The sequence below is a fragment of the Saimiri boliviensis genome, chromosome 11 (assembly GCF_048565385.1).
Source record: "Saimiri boliviensis isolate mSaiBol1 chromosome 11, mSaiBol1.pri, whole genome shotgun sequence".
In the NCBI taxonomy this organism is placed as follows: Eukaryota; Metazoa; Chordata; class Mammalia; order Primates; family Cebidae; genus Saimiri; species Saimiri boliviensis.
Genome location: NC_133459.1, coordinates 15,109,564 through 15,127,806, shown reverse-complemented (window position 1 = coordinate 15,127,806; position 18,243 = coordinate 15,109,564). Strand labels below are relative to the sequence as shown.

Here is an 18,243-nt window from a genome sequence, read left to right as displayed (position 1 = left end):
TTATTTATTTATTTATTTATTTGAGACAGAGTGTCACTTTGTTGCCAGGCGCCAGGCTGGAGTACAGTGGCACAATCTTGGCTTACTGCAACCTCTCCCTGGGTTCAAGCAATTCTCCTGCCTCAGCCTCCTGAGGAGCTGGGACTACAGGCGACCAGCTGATTTTTATATTTTTTAGTAGAGATCGGGTTTCACCGTGTTGGCCAGTATAGTCTCAATCTCTTGACCTTGTAATCCACCCACCTCGGCCTCCCAAAGTGCTGGGATTTACAGGCCTGAGTCACCGCTTCCGGCCCCTGCAGCTTTAACCAAAAAGAAAAAAAAAGATTTAAAAAAAAAAAAGTATTCTTGGCTGGGTGGTGTGGCTGATGCCTGTAATCCTAACACTTTAGAAGGCCAAGGTAGGTAGATCATCTGAGGTCAGCAGTTTGAGACCAGCCTGACCAACATGGTGAAACCCTGTCTCAACTAAAAATACAAAAATTAGCCGGGCATGGTGGCATGTGCCTGTAATCCCAGCTACTCAGGAGGCTGAGGTGGAATCACTTGAACCCAGGAGGTGATGGAGGTTGCAGTGAGCTGAGATCGTGTCGTTGCACTCCAGCCTGGGCGACACAGTGAGACTCCATCTCAAAAAAAAAAAAAAAAAAAGTATTCTGGTATTTACTGACATATGGATGTTGGGACAAGTTACTTTGGTCTTGAGTAAACTAAAGGTGACATGTAGAGTGAGAGATGGGGAGAAATAGCAGTTGTTATTTCAAAGACAATAGATTGTGGAAAAATTATGCTCCTAGGATTCCCAAAGTATTTCGGCATAAGTCAAGCTTTGTTTTTTTCAGAATTTAGTCAGGATAGGCCAGAGGTCCAGCCTGGACGGTATTTGGTGTAAGGCTCATGGTTTCACTGGAATTCCTTCACACCAAGCCTTGAAAGTCTGCCCCATTTGTGCTAGGCTGAGGCTCTCTGGTTATGTGAAGCCCATAGCTAGGGGCCTAGAGGTCCCTATGTTAACATTTGACTCGGGCTGGGCGCGGTGGCTCAAGCCTGTAATCCTAGCACTTTGGGAGGCCGAGGCGGGTGGATCACGAGGTCGAGAGATCGAGACCATCCTGGTCAACATGGTGAAACCCCGTCTCTACTAAAAATACAAAAAATTAGCTGGGCATGGTGGCACGTGCTTGTAATCCCAGCTACTCAGGAGGCTGAGGCAGGAGAATTGCCTGAACCCAGGAGGCGGAGGTTGCGGTGAGCCGAGATCGCGCCATTGCACTCCAGCCTGGGTAACAAGAGCGAAACTCCCGTTTCAAAAAAAAAAAAAAAACATTTGACAAATAGGACAAATCAGAATTGCATTCTGCCTCCTTTTTTACTTGTGTTCTGTAACAAGTTATTTTTAAGTTGCATCCAGACATCCAGTCTCTCTATATATTTCTCCGTGAATCCTCTACATTTTTTTTCTTTGTGACCTGTTGTTAAAGGGATGGATGAGAAGGAGTGCTCATTTATTGAGCACTTACTATGTGCCAGGCATTGTGTTAGGTGCTTTAAATATACTATTTAATACTCAAAACAGCCTTATGAGATAGGTACTCTCATCCCTAATTTGAGGTGAGCAAATTATAAACATGAGAGAGGCTAAGTAACTTTCCTCTCAGATTTCTCTGTGTTAATAATAAAAGAGGTGTGAATTAGTGATGATTTTTCTCTCTGACTCTCAAACCCAGTTTTCTTTTCACCTTTCCCCTGTGCTTTCTAGTATTGCTTCCCCTTTTTTGACTCTTTCAGGGAAAGGTGATCTATGGAAAGCCTAACTACGGATTGTTGTGAGATCCTGAACCCTAACCATGGTGTTTCTGACTTTTCCAGGCTCCTATCCTTCCCCGAAAGCTGGAGCAACTCTGGTCGTGTACAAAGACTTGCTAGTGCTGTTTGGTGGCTGGACGCGGCCAAGCCCTTATCCCCTGCATCAGCCAGAGAGATTCTTTGATGAAATACATACTTACTCCCCCTCTAAAAACTGGTAAGTAACAGATAAACTCTTTAAATCTGGAAGAAAAGGGCTTAAATCAGTGGGTTCTTTGTTTTTTGCGTTAAGAGTCCTTTTGAGAATTAGATGGAAAGCTGTGGACTTTGTTCCCAGGAGAGGAAAAATGTACATATACACAGATTTTACCAACAGTTCTAGAGAGTTTATAGGAATCCTAGAACCCTGCATTTAGAACCCTTATTCTAAAAAGAAAAAAATAGAAGAGATTTATTCCTCTTCCAAGAAAAATGAATGAGCCAGTTGAAGAACAGCGAGCTCTTCAGCTTTGGCTGCTAACACTCCAGGAGTGCTGTGGATCCAGATGGTTTCTTTTTTTTTTTTTTTTTGAGACGGAGTTTCGCTCTTGCTACCCAGGCTGGAGTGCAATGGCGCGATCTCAGCTCACCGCAACCTCCGCCTCCTGGGTTCAGGCAATTCTCCTGCCTCAGCCTCCTGAGTAGCTGGGATTACAGGCACGCGCCACCATGCCCGGCTAATTTTTTGTATTTTTAGTAGAGACGAGGTTTCACCATGTTGACCAGGATGGTCTCGATCTCTCGACCTCGTGATCCACCCGCTTCGGCCTCCCAAAGTGCTGGGATTACAGGCTTGAGCCACCGCGCCCGGCCCCAGATGGTTTCTTACTCCTGACTGTGTCTCCAAGACAATTCCTGTGTCTGAATTGTTTTTCAAACGTATATTTTTTAATGACAGCAGCTACTGTTTCTTGTAATGGAACACTTAGTACCTGGTGCTTGTTAGCTGTTACTGGTCAGGACCACAGACAGGTAGCAGGTGGCAAGTGGTGCCCTGTCAGCAAACCAGGCCAAAGCAGCCAAGAAGCCATGACCTTGTCCCTTGTCCTCGTCTTCTCATCTCTCTCCCTCCAGACCATTTACATTCAGAGTTTGAAAGTGAAGATAACTTTAAGCAAACTTTTTCCAAGTTTGTAGGAAAGGCATTAAATATCTTATGCCACTTATTAGCCCAACAAATCTCTGGTGAAGGTGATAGGATTATCGTTTTACAGGGATGCCTACTTACTGTTTTTCATCTTAAACACATAAAGTGTGTGGTGCTGACTTGTTGGCTTCCTCCTGTCTTTTTACATTAGGTGGAACTGCATTGTGACAACCCATGGGCCACCTCCTATGGCTGGCCACTCCTCCTGTGTGATAGATGATAAAATGATTGTCTTTGGTGGCTCTTTAGGATCCCGGCAAATGTAAGTACATTTGGTTTGTTCCATATGAGCCCAAAGGCAAATACTCCTGGGAATAACCGGTTGAAAATGTGAATTAGGGGCCAGGCAGGGTGGCTCACGCCTGTAATCCCAGCCCTTTGGGAGGCCAAGGCGGGTGGACCACCCGAGGTCAGTAGTTCCAGACCAGCTTGGTGAACATAGCGAAACTCCATCTCTACTAGAAATACAAAATTTAGCAGGGCGTGGTGGTGCACGCCTGTAGTCCCAGTTAGGAGGCTAAGCCAAGAGAATCGCTTGAACCTGGGAGGTGGCAGTTGCAGTGAGCCAAGATCTTGACATTGCACTCTAGCCGGGACAACAGATTGAGACTCTGTCTCAAGGAAAAAAAAAAAAAAAAAAAAAAAAAAAAAAAGCGAGTTAGGGTCAGTATTCCTGAGCATGGCTCTAATTAATCCAGTTAGTTACCTCATCCTAGCATTCTGTTCTTTGATCCCTTAACCAATAAGTTAGGAAATTTGATCTATAAAATCATAGTTGTGGCTGTGCACGGTAGCTCATGTCTATAATCCCAGCACTTTGGGAGGCCGAGGCAGGCAGGTAACAAGATCAGGAGTTCAAGACCAGCCTGGTCAGCATGGTGAAACCTCGTCTCTACTAAAAATACAAAAAATTAGCCTGGCATGGTGGTGCGTGCCTGTAATCCCAGCTATCTGGGAGGCTGAGACAGGAGAATTGCTCAAACCCGGGAGGCAGAGGTTGCAGTGAGCCGAGATCACACCACTGCACTCCAGCCTAGATGACAGAGTAAGACTCTGTCTCAATTAAAAAAAAAAAAAAAAAAAATAGTTGTATAGCATCTCTTTTGACACATGGTTTTATTCAGTGGGATCAAATTCTGAGGGAACCTCTGCCTTGCCTGCTGTACGTACCTGCAGAAGGCCAGCTTCCGAGAAACAGAGTGCTTTTACTGATTCTATTACCCGGCTCTTACCCTTTTGGGCTTTAGAGGAGGAGGGGGAGGTTGATAGGACGAGTGGAAATCGTGGGCCCTCCAAATGTGATGGATTGGTTGAACCACCTGTAAAGGGCGTGGAAAGAAAGAAGGAAAGAAAAGAAAAAAAAAAAGGCTGGGCACAGTGGCTCATGCCCGACACAGTTTTCTTGCTCCTACGCAATCTACAATGTATCCCCCCTCTTTTTTAAAAAAAAAAATTCTCCTGCCCCAGCCTCCTAAGTAGCTGGGATTGCAAGCACCCACCACCACCACCAGCTAATTTTTGTCATCCCAGCACTTTGGGAGGCTGAGACAGGCGAATCACTCGATGTCAGGAGTTTGATACCAGCCTGGCTGACATGGCAAAGCCCCATCTCTATTAAAAATACAAAAATTAGTGGGGCATGGTGGCAGGTGCCTGTAATCCCAGCTACTCAGGAGGCTAGACAGGAGAATTAAAAAAAAAAAAAAAAAAAAAAAAAAAAAAAAAAAGGGATGCATTATGGATTGGATAGGAGCAAGAAAACTGTGTCAGGCATAACACTTCCGTGAGGTCATTCTCCATACCTCCTATCCTCTCCACTTCTGGCCATAACTGGTCAGCTGAAGCCATAGCCAAGAGCCAGAGCATTCCATCTGTATCACTGTCTCTCTGATTCAGTGGTAGCAGCAGTCGTGGTCATTCTCACTGTGCTCTGAAGTAGAAGTTGATGAGCTGTCAGCAGCAAGACCATCCCACTCTTGTCCTCCGTTAGGGTATTTCCATCTTCATACTTTAAAACAGTTATGGAGAGAGATGATAGGGGCTACTCTCCCAATGAGAGAGTTTAGGATTTCAGATGTTAGAACTATTATTCCTGTATTCCTGTGTGTGAATCAATGACCTTAAAAGACCATAAAAGAGATGCTGCCATCCAGGAGTCTGTCCTTGTCTTGTTTGTGTCTTGAGGATTAGAGAAGCCAGTTTGTCCTTGATAAAACTGCAGCTTTCATTAGCCATTGTAAAATTACTTTTTGTAGCCAGAATCGATAAAGCTTTTAACTCCTGGACAATGATAAAGCTGGCTTTTGAATCATTTTTTCTCTTCCTTGTGGTTTTTGCTTTCAAAAGAGTATAGCTTGGCCAGTATCTATTTCCTGCTGTCACCAATTAACCATTTTTTTTATTCATCTGCTTTTACTTTAGTTAATAGGTGGTTACAAAATCATCATCTCATCAGGTACTAGTTTGTGGATGCAGAAATGGCTCAGATGAGGCCTTGTGGAAAGAGCAGAGGGAATGTCTCAGGATGACTGCTAGGGAAAGTAGGGGAAGAAAAATACAGTGTAAGTGCTAACTAGGACCGTAACACTTTGCTGGGCATCTTTATAAAGGTCCCTTCATTTATATCAGCTCTTCAGAGTAGTAACAGTATTTTCATTTTATAGATAAGGCCAGAGTTAGAGAAAATTAAGTGACTTGTTCAGGAAACCGAGCTGGGATTCAGCGACATGGTCTTTCTGGTTCTGAAGGCCCTGAACTCTGAATAGGCCATCTCTAAAACCTCCTCCAGCCCACACAGTCTGTGAAAGTAAAAATGGTGCAAGTTTGCCAGATGGGCACAGGCATGTGGAACTCCCCAGACAGCACTGTGGTCCCTGGGAGCTCCTAACTCCCTTTATCCTTCTGTCCTTAATTCACAGGAGCAATGATGTCTGGGTCCTTGACCTTGAGCAGTGGGCGTGGTCCAAGCCGAACATCTCCGGCCCCAGTCCTCATCCTCGAGGTGGCCAATCTCAGGTGCTCAGGAATTAAAATAACTATTCAGCAAACACTGTAGCATCTTTCAGTTAGGACGGGAGAGGGAGGAGGGAGTCAGGTAAGATGCCAATATGCACTAAGCCAAAGAAAATGTGTCATTCTTTTTTATTGGTATTTATTTTCCAACTACTGATACGTCATATTATTTATAGCAGTTTTATATTATGCTCCTTCCCAAAGCATTTACTTTGCTGTGTCATTTCTCAGGAGAATCCTGCATTTTACATGGTTGACATCCATGTTAATATTTGACCAACAAAGAATGTATCCTTTCGGGTGAACTGTCAGCAGTTTGTTCACAGGGATCAGAATTGGCATGTTTTTAGGAGAGTAGAGAGGTTATGGTAACTAGAACATTCCCATTTGGGAGCTAGGTAGGTTATTTTCATATACCAGTGAAGCATAGAAAGTCAGAAACCTGTGTCTTTGTAGGTTTATTTTCATTGTCTTCCCTTCCCCAGATTGTCATAGATGATGCAACTATCTTAATCCTCGGAGGGTGTGGCGGTCCCAATGCTGTGAGTATTGCTTCTGTGGCATTCCCATGTGCATGCCGCTAAGTATTCAAAACCTGTTTCCCCTGTCTTATTTTGTGGAGTATACAGGACTATTTCCATGGCATTTTAATTTAGGGAATGCTTTTTGGGTATATAGTCTTTGTATTTTCTGGCCTCTCTTTCTGTTTTTGTTTTTTTTGTTTTTTTTTTTTTTTTTTTTTTTTTTTAGGGTTGGGGGATCCTTTTCATCAGAGATATTTCTCTTTAATATCCATATCTCTATTCTTCCTATTCCTATTTCCTCTTTAAGCTATAAGGTTTACTGCTATCATTTTTCCAAAGGGCAGAGGGCACTGGGACAAAAAAGCAGGTTGATAACTGCCAGAGTTCACACAGAATCTAAGAATGCAGATTCAGAAAGATACGGGTGGATATGTACTCTTTATCTCTCCTTCAATCCCCAGTACGCACACATAACATTATGGGCAAGAGTCAAAACCACTTACATTTGATTCGTGGGGTCACAAGCACAATGCCATGAGCTAAGCCAGTGGTAAGATGTGATGAATGAAAACATACATGGACGCACGCACAACTGAATAACTAACTGAGGATTTTGCTAGTCCTTCTGAAGAGCTCATGTCCTTTCAGGACCAGACAGGACAGCTTTGAGACTGCAACTCTGTGTGTGTGTTTTGGAACACATATCACACTTGACTCTTGTTCCTGGTTTTTCTCTTACAGTTGTTCAAGGATGCTTGGTTGTTGCACATGCATTCAGGTCCTTGGGCCTGGCAGCCACTCAAGGTAGAAAATGAAGAGCATGGGGCCCCAGAACTGTGGTGTCATCCAGCTTGCCGGGTAAGCAGGGAGCTGACAGGCCAGCAGGAGGACAGGTCCTCAATTGGAAAACCAAATTACTTAGTCAGGTTTCAAAGAAATTTGTACAAAAATAGAAAACACCTTGGTATCACAAGAGAGGTTAGCCATAGCTCCTTTGGCATTTCTCACTAAATGGGAAAACTTATGGGGGCCCCACTCATTCAGTAAGTCCCAACTTTAAGCATCTGTTTGTCTATGAAACTTTCCCTGGAGTCCTTCTGCTTCTAACAAAAACTGATTGTTCCCTTCACCCCACCCATTCTATAAACATAACTCTAATGACAGCATATGTCACACAAAGCAAGAATTGTTCCCATGTCTGACTTCTAGCCTAGAGAGCAGACTACATCCTTTTCATCTTCATATCTCAGGTACCTACAAAATGCCAGGCACATTGCAGATGCTCATGATAAAATGTTTAACAGTTGAATGAACAGTCAGAATCATAGAAGAGTCTGTGAGCACTGGTCCTTTGTCTTCCAGGTGGGACAGTGTGTGGTGGTCTTCAGCCAGGCTCCTAGTGGGAGAGCCCCACTCAGCCCCAGTTTGAACTCTCGCCCATCACCTATCAGTGCCACTCCTCCAGCTCTAGTTCCTGAAACCCGCGAGTACCGCTCTCAGTCTCCAGTAAGAAGCATGGATGAAGCTCCTTGTGTTAATGGCCGATGGGGAACACTGAGACCCAGGGCTCAAAGGCAGACTCCTTCGGGTTCCCGGGAAGGGAGCCTTTCCCCAGCCAGAGGAGATGGCTCTCCTATCCTCAATGGTGGGAGTTTGTCTCCAGGCACAGCAGCTGTGGGTGGCTCTTCTTTGGACAGTCCTGTACAGGCAGTATCTCCAAGTACTCCGTCTGCTGCTGAAGGATGTGACCTAAAAATGGGACTTTCTTTGGCCCCCCGACGAGGATCACTACCAGATCAGAAAGATCTGCGATTAGGATCCATAGATCTGAATTGGGATCTGAAACCTGCTTCCAGTAGCAATCCCATGGATAGCATGGACAACAGGACAGTTGGGGGAAGTATAAGACACCCTCCTGAACAGACAAATGGTGTGCATACCCCACCTCACGTGGCCAGTGCCCTTGCAGGGGCCGTCTCCCCAGGTGCCCTGCGTCGGAGTCTGGAAGCCATCAAAGCGATGTCCTCCAAAGGCCCCTCGGCCTCTGCAGCACTAAGTCCTCCTCGTGGGTCTTCTCCAGGCTCTCCTGGGAGCCAGAGCCTGAGCAGTGGAGAAACAGTGCCCATCCCTCGCCCAGGGCCGGCCCAAGGAGATGGACATTCCTTACCTCCCATTGCCCGCCGCCTGGGCCACCACCCTCCACAGTCCCTAAATGTTGGCAAACCCCTATACCAGAGTATGAACTGCAAGCCCATGCAAATGTACGTGCTGGACATTAAAGACACCAAGGAGAAGGGACGGGTCAAATGGAAAGTATTTAATAGCAGTTCTGTGGTTGGACCTCCTGAAACCAGCCTGCATACCGTGGTACAAGGCAGGGGTGAACTCATCATATTTGGAGGACTCATGGACAAGAAACAGAATGTGAAGTACTATCCAAAAACAAATGCTTTGTACTTTGTACGAGCAAAGAGATAATGTGTTCTAAACCCCTTTCCTTTTCTGTGGCTTTTAATTTGGAATTTTCCAGTGTGTAAGCATTTGGACTAAGAATGGGAAAACAAAATTACTCCCAGAAGCCAAAACTGTTTTCATTCCCAACCGAAGTCACTCCAGGCTGGGATCAAATCTCCATTAAGAAAAAAAATTATATATAAATATAAATATATATATATATATATATATATTATATAGCCAACTCTGTTTACAAAAAGGGAGAGATCTCCATCCTGGTTCAGATAAAATTGTTGCTGTGTTTTAGCAGGGGCTGTGCTGCCTTTTTCTACTTTGCCGGTAACTAGACCAAGAAGTTAGGGAACAGACTAACTAACATCAGTAACTTTCCAAAAGAAGCTGAAGAGCCCCCCTGTACATCTTTATGTTGCCTTCTTGGAGTTAAAAAATGAAAGGGCATATGTAAGTTGCAAAGGTGGAGGTTTTTAGACTCATGCTTCAGGTGCTGGCAGGGTAAAAGTGTTCTTCCCCTTCTGCTCCTAAAACCACAGAGGGCCTGTGACAACTCTGCAGAAATGCCAATGCCTGACCCCCGTCTGCCCTTTATGGCTGAGGAAAGTTACCCAACAAGGGATTTTATTCCACATTCGTGTGCCAGGTCATCGTGAAATAATGTTGATGCAGCCAACCTCTGAATGCCTAGTGTCCACTGGTCTTTGGAGTGCTTCGTAACGTGTCTCAGAAAACATTTTGTGTCTGCTTGTGGAAATCTCTGACAATCAATTGTATTTGGTTGCAAGTTGCCAAAAAACATATTTATTCTTCTTTTTCTTCTCTTAGTACGTGGCATTTGGAAACTGCCTTTCCATTCACTTACAGGCTGCTTTGTCCCTTTACCTTTTTTTTTTTTTTTTTTTTTTTGCATATGTGGATTTTTTTTTAAAGTCCTAAAACTGTCTCACTTTCTGTTTATTTTTCAAAGCTCAGGTGCCCACAGAAATCAGAAGCTTTTTTATTTTTAAGATGGAGTTTTGTTCTTATCTCCCAGGCTGGAGTGCAGTGGCGCGATCTCGGCTTACTGCAACCTCCGCCTCCTGGGTGCAAGTGATTCTCCTGCCTCAGCCTCCTGAGTAGCTGGGATTACAGGCGTATGTCACCACGCCCAGCTAATTTTGTATTTTTAGTAGAGACAGGGTTTCTCCATGTTGGTCAAGCTGGTCTCAAACTCCTAACCTCAGGTGATCTGCCAGCCTTGGCCTCCCAAAGTGCTGGGATTATGGGTGTGAGCCACCACACCCGGCCCAGAAATCAGAACTTTCTTAGAAATACTTGTGGAACCCTTTCCCTGGTGTCACTAGGAGGGAATTATAAGATGCCAATATTGTGAGAAATCTTTAAAGCATCAAAAGATACTGTTTTTTCTCTATGGGCTTCTTTTTTCCTTCCAAAGCACATTGAGCATCCTCATCCCATATTTGTAGAATGTGGAGATTGATTCTGGAAGGGAATTCCAATAACAGATCTTTTTAGAAATTTTTTTTCCTTGTTGTGACAAACATTCCTCTTCCTGGCTGTCGGCAGGTGATGGAGTTGAGAATCATGTACTTGATTTCTTGACGCATGGCTGACCTCAGGAACAGCTCCATCCTTTGCGCTCGTTTTGTTCATGTGTCACTCAAATAGGCCCTGGGTTTTTATTTTATTTTATTTTATTTTTTTGAGATGGAGTTTCGCTCTTGTTACCCAGGCTGGAGTGCAATGGCGTGATCTCCGCTCACCGCAACCTCCGCCTCCTGGGTTCAAGCAATTCTGCCTCAGCCTCCTGAGTAGCTGGGATTACAGGCACGCGCCACCATGCCCAGCTAATTTTTTGTATTTTTAGTAGAGACGGGGTTTCACCATGTTGACCAGGATGGTCTCGATCTCTTGACCTCGTGATCCACCCGCCTCGGCCTCCCAAAGTGCTGGGATTACAGGCTTGAGCCACCGCGCCCGGCCGGCCCTGGGTTTTTACTTCCACTTCATTTCTGAGATTAACGTATAATGAAGTAGAGCATTTCTTTGCTTAATACGGAAAGGTACTAGTCTCAGCCATGGCCTGGGCATAGGAGATGTCAAAATAAGTTTATTTCAAATGGCACCATTTAAATAGGGATTTTTGGTGATGTCTCATCAGTGGAAAGAGGATTCTTGTTTTGCCCTTAGGATTTTAAACCTCAAAACATCACCTTTCCCACCCTGACACTCCCCTTTTTCTTACTAGCGTTTCTCAGGCACAAGCCTACTACAGCTGGTCCTGGGTCCTGGTTTTCAGCCAGCATCTAGCGGCATAAGTACACCAATAAGTGTGTGTTCTCCCGTTACGTCATGCTGAATCCCTTCCCTTAGCCGTTAGCTTTTACGACGTGGTCTTGGTAGGAAAGCCACGCTGGTGCCAAGCCTAGCTTGTGGGGAGGGGGTGTGTGTTCCAGAAACTGCTCTCTGTTCCCTTCGATGAGGAACCGACTTGAATCTACTTAACGCGGCATCCAACTCCTCGTAGCTCCGCACTTTCCTGGCTTTCGGGCTCTGGCACTGTTGCCAGTCCTTGCTTGGCAAAGACCATGTGGGGTCCTTATTTACAAGGGAGAGCTGGGCCAGAAGGCTAGCAAGTCAGGTGTTCCCGCTGTTGCTGTACCTCGTGTGGGACATTGTGTCTGTGCATGGACAGTGCCTCCAAACTCAGTAGTTCCTGTCTAAATATAAAGTGTATTGGGAACCTGAAAGTTCAGAATCTCAACCTTGTAGTCTTTCCCTTAGTCCTGTGGCCTTCCTAAGCCAGCCTTCAACGTGCTGATTCCTTCCACTTTCCCCAAGTAGGCAGGCGACAGAGATGTTGATTGTCTTAGAAAGTAATCGGGTTCCTCTGAACTCCATTGAATTCCAGTGAGACCCGCACTGCCTGGAACCGGGCTTGTTTGCTTAAGAAAGATCTACTGTGTCTGCCCCCGTCGTTGTTTGTCGTGGTAGCTCCTGGGCACTGTGGGCATGTACCATGGGAAAGTGACTCAACACAGTGAAGGCGATTGTCTCTCAGGCCTCCTGAAGCCACCTGTGCAGTGGGACTTGAGGCATCTGAGCTGAGGTGAGCATTTCCACAACGCCGAGGATGCTGCGGTCAGATCAGATGTGGACCATGATTCCATTTTTCACGTGATACCAATTTTGTCTTAAAATTCACTGAGAAAAAAATGAGGCTAAATGTTTTTTTACCCCTCAGGAACACCTGAAGCAAATATTTATCAGTATTTAAGTATTTAAGATTCATTTTGTTTCTACTTGAAGCTTTAACCCCTTCCATTCCTGCAAGTGTGCCTTTTGAGAGCTCCCATGTCCTAGTGACTTACCGGCCACCTTGTTGACCTTATGTAAGAATTTTAGTCTCTCCCTACCCTCTTGGACAGAGTTTCCCGTTCTGTCATTTTGCAGGTTATGCAGCAGAGAGGGTTCTGTGTTTTCGTTCGTATTTCTCACCCTTCACTTGGTTGGTGGACTCCACAACTGCACCCTACCCCCACACTTTGGGAGCACAAATTTGGTGTCGAAACAAGCTTAAGTTTCATTTTAAGGCAATACTGGGCTTAGTCTCCTCCCAGCCCTCTGTGGATTGATTTGATTTTAATGTTTGAGTTTTATAGCATGAACTATTCTAGAAACTGTGTTGGAACTCTTTAAAATAAAAGAGGAGGAGGAATGAGAAAACCAACGTAGGAAGTCTTGACTTTGGAGGACAGAAAGCCACCAGCCAATGAAGAACAAAGAGATGCTTCCCTTTCCCTTCACCTTGTCGCTCTGGGTCTCCTCCTGCTTCACTCTTTTTCTTCCCCTTAAAACTGGTATTCCTGGTTGGTCTGTCTGTCTCGTCCTTGTCCTTGTGGTGATCCTGGCATGGTGATGTGCTCTGCTTTGCGTTTTCCGTGGTCTCGCGAGCGTAGAAGTCAGTGGGGAGGTTGTAAACATGCCTGGGGGTAGGAACCTGACCTTCCAGGCCTGCATCCCACGCAGCCTCTCCGTCAACTACAGAAGGCGTGTTCTGCATGGTTACCAGTAAGCGGCTCCCTCTCACCGTGTTCACTGTCAAATGAGAGCGAACTTTAGGTGTTGGCTCCATTGTACTCTCCACTCGCTCTGCTCCCCTCCCTCCAACCAGGGTTCATGTCAGTGCACACCCCATGTGCCCTGGCGAAGCTGGTGCTGTGAGTGATGTTTCCCATACAACTCAGGGATGCCGGGTGGCTTACCCTGAGATAGTCATTTTAGGCACATAACAGTGTAGGAATGAAAAATGGATTTCATTGATATTTAAATCTCTGTCAATTTTGTTTTTTGTTAATGTTTTCTTTCCCCTGATGACTTTTTAGCAATTTAACAAATAAAGTAAAATGGACAATTGTCTTAACTGTTTCATTAGCAAAAAAAAAAAAACACATCTGGCCAGGCGTGATGGCTCACGCTTATAATCCCAGCACTTTGGGAGGCTGAGGTGGGCGGATCATGAGGTCAGGAGTTCGAGACCAGCCTGGGCAACACAGTGAAACCCCGTCATTACCAAAAATACAAAAATTATCTGGGTATGTTGGCAGGTGCCTGTAATCCCAGCTACTCAGAGGCTGAGGCAGGAGAATCGCTTGAACCCAGGAGGCGGAGGGTGCAGTGAGCCAAGATTACACCACTGCAGTCCAGCCTGGGCGACAGAGTTAGACTTTGTCTCAAAAAAAGAAAAATGTTGAACACAGTGGCTCATGCCTGTAATCCCACTACTTTGGGAGGCTGAGACAGGAGGATCACTTAGGCCAGGAGTTTGAGACCAGCCTGGGAAATATAATGAGACCCTGTCTCTATGGGGAAAAAAGAAAAAAAAAAAAAGCCAAGCATGGTGGTATATGCTTGTGGTCCCAGCTACTCAGAGGTTGAATGGGAAGATTACACTTGAGCTAGGGAGGTCAAGACTACAGTGAGCCATGATTGTGCCACTGCATGCCAGCCTGGGCGACAAAGTAAGACCCTGTTAGCAAAAAAAAAAAAAAAAAAAAAAGAAAAAAGAAAAATTGTCTTGATGGGAAACAGTTGAGGTTGGACATTGAAGTTAGAAGCACAGTAGTTGGAAAGAGACACCTTCTCTGGGGAGGTTGTGTTTTCAGCCGGAGGTGGAGAGTGGTCATTCCTTGGGAACAAACAATGCCATTTAATAATAAAGCAGCTCCCTCCATCACGCTTGAAGGGCTTTGTGTTTCAGAGCCTCGGTACCAGCCTGCAATGGAGGTATAAGAGTGGTAATGAGCTTGGAACAGAGGCCCAGAGGCCAGGACATCATTTGCACCTTCCCTGGCCTCCTAGGCAAAGACGAAAGACACGAGTCCCCAGGGGCATGAAGCAGCACAGGAGACGGTGGTTTGGAACAGTCCTGAAGCTCCGAAGGCCTATGGCTTAATCCTGCCTTTCCCTACTTACTACTTAACTTTAGATACAAGTTTCCTCATCTGTAAATGTAGTTGCCTCTACCTTATAGGAGCCTGTGGGTTAACTGAGGTTGTATGTGAAAAGCGCCAGCACGGTGCCTGGCACATAGTAAGTTGGCAGCTACTGCCTTCCACTGCAGGCCAGCACAGCATTCCCCAGCCAGGGTTATTGTTTTTCTGGATACTAAAGGACCAGAGGGCTGGGCATGGTGGCTTACACCTGTAATCCCTGCACTTTGAGGGGGCCAAGGTGGATGGATCCCTTGAGGTCAGGAGTTCAAGACCAGCCTGACCAACATGGCAAAACCCTGTTTCTACTAAAAATACAAAAGTTAGGCATGGTGGTGCATGCCTGTAATCCCAACTACTCGGGAGTCTGAGGCAGGAGAATCACTTGAACCTAGGAAGTGGAGGCTGCAGTGAGCTGAGATTGCACCACTGCTCTCAAGCCTGGGCAACAGAGTGAGACTCTGTCTCCCATCAAATAAATAATAAAGGGCTAGAGGCCCGTGCACATTTGGGTGCAAACTGAACACCTGACTGAGGAAGAGGAGGCAGTGCAGGAATCAGTGAGCCCCTCAGCCCAAGGTTTTGCCTTCATTACCCATCTAGTGAGCCTGAGAAAGTTTCCTGGAAGTGGTAGGCTTTGGGCACCCCCAGGTCCAGGCAGAACAGGAAGCATCCACCAAAACTTTCTCCACGAAAATCCCCCAGGCTGGCCTCTGCGTGATGCTACTACGCACAACTGGGGCTTACCTGTGCTCTATGCCTTCTCACCTCCCCCTGGCCAAGGAGAGCCTCCCGGCTAAGTTCCACCTTCTGGTCTCAGTGGCCATGACTACTCCTCTTCCTACAAACACTGCCAGCATGCCAGTGGTTGCTATGTGAGGTGATGATTTGACCACAGCTGGAAGTGTTCAAAACAGGATTTGATTATCTGCATGGGAGGAGACGACAGAGACGGTTTATGCATCAGATCAAGAATGGGGAACCAAGGAAACCCTTCATGCCATTTCAATTGTTTGAGACAGAGTTCTGTGGACTCAGAAGGGACTTAGAGGCAGTAGGACAGACCTAGGTTCAAGAGCTCTCACTTTGAGCTGGAGCAAATCATCCCACCTCATTGAGCCTTAGTTTTATCAGTAAAATGGCAATGATGCCAGCCAGGCTCACAGGTTAGCAACTTAGCTGGAACCGGCCAAGAATCAGCCGGGCACAGTGACTCATGCTTGTAATCCCAGCACTTTGGGAGGCTGAGGCGGGCGGATCACCTGAGGTCGGGAGTTCAAGACAAGCCTGACCAACATAACATTTCAGTGAAACCCTGTCTCTACTAAAAATACAAAATTAGGCCGGGTGCAGTGGCTCAAGCCTGTAATCCCAGCACTTTGGGAGGCCGAGGCGGGTGGATCACGTGGTCAAGAGATCGAGACCATCCTGGTCAACATGGTGAAATCCCGTCTCTACTAAAAATACAAAAAATTAGCTGGGCATGGTGGCGTGTGCCTGTAATCCCAGCTACTCAGGAGGCTGAGGCAGGAGAATTGCCTGAACCCAGGAGGCGGAGGTTGCGGTGAGTCGAGATCGCGCCATTGCACTCCAGCCTGGGTAACAGGAGCGAAACTCCGTCTCAAAAAACAAAACAAAACAAAACAAATACAAAATTAGCCAGGCATGGTGGCACACTCCTGTAATCTCAGCTATTCGGGAGGCTGAGGCAGGAGAATCGCTTGAACCGGAGAGGCAGAGGTTACAGTGAGCTGAGATCGTGCCATTGCACTCCAGCAAAAAAAAAAAAAAAAAAAAAAAAAAAAATCTTTAATCCATTGGGAGGGTGTGATTCCCCAAAAGGCCACCCGAGGGCACCCTGTGAAAGGCTTCAAGAGTGCTTGGATGATCTGTTGGAGGCAGTCTTGAAAAGGAAAGCAGATGGGCAGGAAGAATAAAACGTTTGCCCATTTCTCCCCTCCCTCTGTCAGTTAAGCCTGGGTGGCACCCCGGCTGGCCTACCTGCCTTCCCTGCCCCAGCCCCTCGCTGTGGGAAAATTACAGTCTTCCCCATGGGGCCGGGCTCTGGGTCCAGAGGCTGTCTGCATGCACAAAGCCAAGCTCATGTCTTAAATAAATGCCAGAAAGTCCTAGCAGAGTATGTTCTGCAGCCACCAGGGAGCCTGTCTGCCCACCCACAGCAAGGAAGAGAAGGAGGGCTCCTTTCCAGCAGAAGCCTGGGAGAGGGAGGAAGCTCCTGCCCCAGGACATGCTGTAGCCCTTTGGCAAGGCCCAGAAAGCCTGCAACTGGCTGGGGGACTATTCACTCTCAGCATGCATTCCCTGAGCATATGTGACCCCTGAGGCACTGGGGCAAACAGAAGACACAAAAGAGGCCCACCCATGAAGGAGCTCACAGCCTAATCACAAACCAGGCAGGCGTCACATGGGCTAAACAAAAATGACAAATCCTGAGCTTCTAAGGTCAAGATACGAGGCCAAGTGCGGTGGCTGGTGCCTGTAATCCAGCACTGTGGGAGGCTGAGGCAGGTGGATCACCAGGTCAGGAGTTTGAGACCAGCCTGGCCAACATGGTGAAACCAGGTCTCTACTAAAAATACAAAAAAAAAAAAAAAAAAAAATTATCTGGGCATGGTGGTGGCATGTGCCTGTAATCCCAGGGAGGCTGAAGCGGAGAATTGCTTGAGCAGGGGAGGTGAAGGTTACAGTGAGCCGAGACCGTGCCACAGCCCTCCAACCTGGGCAACAGAGCGAGACTCCATCTCAAAAAAAAAAAAAAGGATGAAAGGAGTTGGAGTCAGTAGAACCATCTGCAACCAGCACAGCCACCCAGGGCCAGGACAGTTGTTCGAGAAGCCAAGAAGTGAGCCTCCTCTTGGCTTTGCTGTCTTAGTTCCTTTGTGCTGCTCTGTACCACAGACTGAGTCACTTACAAGCAACAGAAATGTATTTCCCACGTTTCTGGAAGCTTCGAAGTCCGAGATCAAGGCATCCTCAAGCTTGGTGTCTAGTGATGGCCCAGTCTCTACTTCCGGGACAGTGCCTAGGTGCTGCTCCATCATGGAGGCTGTGTCCTCACAAGGTGGATGAGACGAACTCGCCCCTCAGGCCTTTTCATATTGTTGCTAATCTCATCAAGAGGGCTCTGCCCTCGTGACTTAATCATCCCCTAGAGGCCCCACCTGTTAATTCTGTCACATTGGTGATTAAACTTCAACACATGAATCTGGCAGGACCTTCAGATCATGGCACTTGGCCTCATTCTGCTCACCTGTGGCAGGGGGCAGATGAGGATAGAGCCTGTCTGGGGCTTCTCAGGTGGGTGGGGTCTAGGCTTTGCTTCTGGAGTCTGTCACACAGGATCTCAATAAGCCTATAGGCCTCAGCAGCCAGTGGTCAGGGCTGAGGACAATGGAGGGTGACCTGTGTGAACTCGATGGCTAGAGGTCATCCCCTGAGATGTAGTGGGAAGAGAGTTCCCAAGCAGAATCCATAGTGAGAGAAGAGAACACACAGGACTGCGTGGCTGGGGCCTCGGCAGAGACACAGAGCAGAGCACTCTCTGGAGCAGGAGGCCCACATGGCGTGGCATCCCTCCCCAGCCATGCTTCCCTGGTATTTGGGCAGGCCTCCCTACACGCTGAACCATGAGCCTCAGGACGGGCTGGAGGAAGGGGTTTCTGGTTCCTCTGTCTCTTCTGGGCCTGAGCTTGTGGCTGTCACTGCCCAGGTGGCATCCAAGGCTCTGCTGTCT

General features: G+C 46.7%; 1 protein-coding gene across 2 annotated transcripts in view; it reads left to right on the top strand.

Annotated features, from left to right (window-relative positions):
* FBXO42 (F-box protein 42) overlaps window positions 1-13,415 on the top strand; it is a 106,848-nt gene extending 93,433 nt beyond the window's left edge. For both annotated transcript variants that reach the window (XM_003934964.4, XM_074380143.1), the window contains exons 5-10: window positions 1,870-2,023; window positions 3,144-3,254; window positions 5,911-6,007; window positions 6,490-6,546; window positions 7,270-7,386; window positions 7,891-13,415. In XM_003934964.4, coding sequence (XP_003935013.1) covers window positions 1,870-2,023; window positions 3,144-3,254; window positions 5,911-6,007; window positions 6,490-6,546; window positions 7,270-7,386; window positions 7,891-9,006 — 1,652 coding nt within the window. In that variant the 3' untranslated portion in view covers window positions 9,007-13,415. The remainder of the gene's footprint in view (window positions 1-1,869; window positions 2,024-3,143; window positions 3,255-5,910; window positions 6,008-6,489; window positions 6,547-7,269; window positions 7,387-7,890) is intronic.
* Window positions 13,416-18,243: the final 4,828 nt, after the last annotated feature.